The sequence below is a fragment of the Panicum virgatum genome, chromosome 2N, assembly GCF_016808335.1.
Source record: "Panicum virgatum strain AP13 chromosome 2N, P.virgatum_v5, whole genome shotgun sequence".
Classification (NCBI taxonomy): Eukaryota; Viridiplantae; Streptophyta; class Magnoliopsida; order Poales; family Poaceae; genus Panicum; species Panicum virgatum.
Genome location: NC_053146.1, coordinates 10,669,690 through 10,674,815, shown reverse-complemented (window position 1 = coordinate 10,674,815; position 5,126 = coordinate 10,669,690). Strand labels below are relative to the sequence as shown.

Genomic DNA, 5,126 nt, shown 5'->3' with positions numbered 1-5,126 from the left:
GAACGAAGTAACTGCTGCTATCCGAAGAGCTGCTGCTGTTGTCGCCGCCGTTGCCTCCGTTCCGGGAACCGGAGGAAGATGTGTCGTGCTGGGATTGCGCTTTGGTATCATGGCCAAGCGCATCAGTTTCGCGGGCGGCAGGAGAGCAGCGCGGGGAGTCGACTTCAACTTGATCTTCGTCGCCCATCATCATCATCACTTTCCTGGGCGGTGCTGAACTCGAGGTCCAAGCTCGGGGGGACCACCTTCAGCGGTGGCACCTTCTCAGCAGTGAATGGAGAGGCTTCTGCGGAGGGATGGTTACTGTCTTCGTTCAGATCATCTTCGGAGTCACCCTTGCTTCGCAGTGGAGACTGTAAGATGTCGTCCAGAATTCGACTTTTCTTCTTCGGTGCCGCCGTCGAAGACACCCGCTTCCTCTTTGATTTCTCCAAGCCACTCGTGGGGGCGGCGCCCTGACCTTCGGCGAGCTTCGCCTCGGCTGCCCGCCGAGGAGCGCAGAGACCCAAAGCGTGGAACACTCGGTTCCGCTGAACTCCGCTGAGGTGACTCACCAAAGCTTTGTATTTGTCCTTCGAGACCGGTCCAACCATTTCGTCGGCTCGGCTCTCAATCACAACAGAGTCAACTCCTACAAGGTCGAAGAAGCACAAGATGTAAGCAACAAAGCGGGGAGGTAGGTTCAGCTGAGAAGGAAGAGAGGAACAAAAACTCACGATCGGCTCGAAGGTTGAAGGAGGACACAAAATCAGGTAGGGGAATACCCTCTATCCATCGATCTTCGGTTAACCAGCTGGAGATCGTCCAGCCGACAGGGAAGCAGCTGCATGCGACGAACTCCTCGATGAGATCCCGGGTGCCGAAAGTCTTTGACAGCCTCCAGAGCAGTGCAAACAACGCCTCATCATCGGCTCGAGCGTGGGAAGCTACTTTCGGCACATCGCCAAGAGCGGCTATGTGGTCGACGACGAGGGGATGGGTCTTCGTCTCTAGATCCAACGCTACTTTGTGATAGAACTAGTGGGACGACCAGTCATTGGCCCACTTGTTCTTGCTTGCAGTGACTGGACTTGGCAGGTTCTTGTGGAAGGCGAAGGAATAATAGCCATACTGGGGAACGGCCGATATTTCCTCTCCTCCCATCGTCTGTACGGAAATCTTCTTCGCCCTGAAGGCATGAGCGAAGCCTTCGGCGCTTGGAGAAAGGCGGCAAGTCTTCGCCAGCCACATGTACAGGTTGAGCCGCATGATCGAAGTGGGAGTCATTTGATGCAAAAATACCGTGAACAGTCGAAAGATGTCAACCACCACGGGGTCGAGTGGCATCCCTAGGCCGGCAGTGAATAGATCACAGAAGACAACCACTTTGTCAGCGCGGGGATAAGCGACAGTTTCGCCCGTCGGAGGCGAACGAATGTCGTCCGCGGAGACGAAGCCACGACGAGCCAGGTCGTCAAGCAGGGATGGTGTCATCTTCGACAGGCGGAGCACGGTGGTCGTTGGCCCCTTTGACTGATCCTTCTTCGGAGCCATCTCCGAAGATGCAGCTTGTTCTGAGGTCGCTACTCTTGAAGTGTTGCGCGAAAGGAGTTCGACGAAGAACGAGCTCAGAGAGAATCTTCGCGACGGGAGAAGCGAGGAGGCTGTAAAGCAGAATACGACGAGAGGTAATACACACACAGCTCGCGGCGCCGCTATTTAAAGGAGGGGGCGACCGAGAGAAGCCCAGCACCGGCGGCGCCGCGAGGTGGAAAGACAACCGTGCCCCGCGCTGCGTGTCCAAGATTAAGAGACCGGGGGGTAACTCTGTCCTTTCAAAATCCTCGAACCACCACAGGAATTCCCGCCGAATTTTAAATCTGAAAGTTTTGGCGCGAACTAACGGTTTAACCCAAAAAAATTTCCTTCCTCGACTACACTACAGTTTTTGCAAGTTGACACGGACTGTGCTTCGTCAACTACCATCGCGGCGCCCAGCCCGAAGGGTGGCGCTTCGGGACGCCGACGGCGTCCACGGGGTCGAAGCCGCGCCCCTCTCGAGGATCGGACCGAGGCTCCGAGGGGCTACTATTGGGGGACACCACCTTCGGTCCATTCGCCGAAGGTTCGAGAAGACAGGGCGGCAAGAATATCGAAGCCGACATCGAGAGTGAACACAGGAGATTCCCCGCCTTCACTTGTCTTCGAGTGGGAAGACGAAGACGCGCGAGGACCTCGGGAGCATACACAGAAGATTTCCGCCTTCGCTTGTCTTCGGATCGGAAGACGAAGACTCGCGAGGACCGGTCGACGGGAGCGCCACAGCGGAGTAAGCAACAGGCCATGTAGCCCTCGCATGTCTTCGGGTCGGAAGCCGAAGACGCGCGAAGACCAGACGATGCGAGCATCGGCGAGTAAGCTACAGGCCACGTAGTCCTCGTCGAGAAGGCCGAAGAGGACTATCGGGAGTTGTGAGCCCGTCTCAGCTGTGGCGCACTCAACTTGTATTTAGGAAATTACGTGTACGTCCAGGAATATTCCATGAATATGACCGTTGTAAGAGTGTAGAAGAGTAATTGTACATGTGAGGTGTAACGCCACCTATAAATACCCCCTATAATGTTCATTGATGGGACACATTGAATAGAGATAGAACACTCCCTACTTGGTTTGGTGTGCTCATTCATTACTGTTGTGGTGTTAGCCCATTCTGGAGATACTCTCCACCAACATTCTCCGACCCGCTGTAAGGGTCCTCCATGGTGTACTTGTCCAGCGAAATGTATGGCCTGCATTCAACAGACAACAGCAGCACAAGGCTCACATTGTAGTCCTACCTCTACCAACAAGATTCCCAATGGATGCAAGTGTCCCTGACCTCGCGGCATCGGCGACGCCCTCCGGGGACAGCTCCGGGAGGAGCCTCTCGAGCATCCGCGTCATCTGTGCCCGCAAGTCCTCCATCTCCCGGCAGCTGACAAGCCCACGCTTCCACGTGTACTTGATCCGGCCCGAGGTGACGCTCCCCGGCCTGCCGACGTCGATGTGGACGCGCTCCGCGAACTGCTCGCTCCATGTCAGGCAGCGCAGCCGCGGCGCCCGCAGGCTGAACGACTGGTAGTCGGCGGCAGCGAACCCCGCGCCGCAGTTCACGTCGAGCTCCTCGAGCTCCGGGGCATCGATGGTGGCGCAGGGGGCGCCGTAGGCCTTGTCCATTCGGAGGCTCCTCAGAAGCGGCAGACGGATGTGGACGCAGGCGAGTTCGATCAAGCACTCGAGGATACACATGTGCTCGAGCCGCGGGCACCGCGCGGCATCCGGGAACGGCGCCAGGACGGTGACGTTGTGGAGCGCGAGGTGGCGCAGGGACGGAAGGGACGGCCACTCGGGGACCACCACCGTGTCGAGGCACAGCTTCTGCAGGGCGGCGGCGCCTGGCCCGGCGATGGCGGGCGTGAGGTGGCAGACCGCCTCGACCTCCAGGTCGACCGCCGCCGGAGACAGGTCGACGGACCACTCGACCTGAGGGAAGCCGCCGAATCCGGGGACGGTGATGCGGATCCTGCGCGCGTCGGCGAGCGCGATGATGAGCCCGGCGTGGCGCCTCATGCGGGGGTCCTCGACCGCGAAGGTGACCCGGAGGGTGCCCACCCTGGATCCGGACCCCTCTTGCCCGCGGCGGAGGAGCGCGAGCTCCAGGCAGGCGAGGGCGTCCTCGTCGAGGACGCCGGCAGCGGAGCCCCACTCATCGAGCTTGAGCTCGACGACGGGCGTGTGCCGGTGGATGTGGCGCCAGGGCCGGGACAGAGTCGCCAGCTGCGCGACCTGCCGGAACGGGAGGGAGGCGGCGATGCGCGCGCGGAGCTCCGGCGGGAGCACGGTGATGTGGTCAGCGCCGTCACCGGGGGCATCCCAGTGCCGCCAGCTTCTGCCGGGCCCCGCCATCTTCTAGTCTCTCTCGCCGCCGCCTAGCGCTCTCTCGCCCCCGTCGATTCTTGGGTTCTCGCCGGGGGCAGAGGAGTGGGCCAAGGGATGGGCGGAGCCCCAACTTGCCGCAGCTGTCCGGGCCACAGCAGCAGCTGGCAATCCCTTCATCGACAGCTCAAATGGAGCTCACGGCAGCTACTCGACACGTGTTTTGAAAAGCAACACGTGTTGCAAGGAAAAGCATGTCCAAGTTATCTGGATGGGCCCGTATCCCCCCCCCCCCCCCCGAACTAATCCGTTTAGGCAGTGTTTGGTTGGAGTGCGAGGTAGAACAGAACAGTTCCATTCCAAATTTTTAGGATGGAATGGCTCCGTTCTATGTTTGGTTGGAGGGTTGGAACGGTTCCATTTTTATATTTGGTTGGAGGTTGGAGGGTAATAACAGTTCCATTTCCGTTTAGATTCCGTCAAGCGCCGTTACTTCGGGGCCACCTGTCGGTGAAATAGAATCGTCTTCTTCCTCGTCGCGCTCGTCTGCTGCTGCCGCTACCTGCAGGGCTTGCCTGGTGCTGCGGTGCTGCCGCATACACTGCGTACTCGCCCGGCCCCGCGCGCCCACTGCCGCACGCACCCCTGCAGCCTCGCCGCCGGCTCCGTGCACCAGCTCTCGCACGCGCGGCTGCGGCCGCGAGCCCTCTTTGTTGCTACCGCCGAGCGCTTGCTTGCTGCTTGCTTGCTGCGGCCGAATCGAAGCACCAGCCACCGAATTGAAGTCACGAGCCAGTGAATCGAAGTCCCAGGTCCAGTGAATCGATGCTCCAGTGGTGTAGTCATGGACAGCGAATGGAGCAAGAAAGACGGCGTGAGACGGCGTAAAAGTGGAACGAGCTCATTCGACCGATTTCACAGAACGAACTCATCCCGAATCTGTATGGAATATTCCTCATCTAGAGCCCCTCTGTTCTCTCACGCTCCAACCAAACAGCTTTAGGAATGGAGCCGCTCCGTTCCATTCCATGCCATCCCACCAACCAAACACACCCTTAGTGCAAACCTGCAAGGGGGCCAAGGAACCAGAAGTGGAAGACACCTTCAACCTTCTCCATCTGCAGGATCTCCTCTAGCTGGCACTGTTGAGCCCAAGCAGCCCCCTTCATCTTCTTGGATGCTTTATTTCGGAAAAAAAATCTTCTTGGATGCACTGACAACTCTTCCCCACG

At 58.9% G+C, this 5,126-nt stretch overlaps 1 protein-coding gene across 1 annotated transcript; it reads right to left on the bottom strand.

The window, feature by feature from the left end:
- Window positions 1-2,562: 2,562 nt before the first annotated feature.
- On the bottom strand, window positions 2,563-4,038 carry LOC120658034. Its single transcript, XM_039936241.1, has 2 exons — window positions 2,858-4,038; window positions 2,563-2,768 (listed from the first exon to the last, which is right to left on the bottom strand). The coding sequence occupies exons 1-2, from the start codon at window positions 3,922-3,924 to the stop codon at window positions 2,666-2,668; spliced, it is 1,170 nt and encodes a 389-aa protein (XP_039792175.1). The 5' UTR covers window positions 3,925-4,038; the 3' UTR covers window positions 2,563-2,665.
- Between the last annotated feature and the right edge of the window lie 1,088 nt (window positions 4,039-5,126).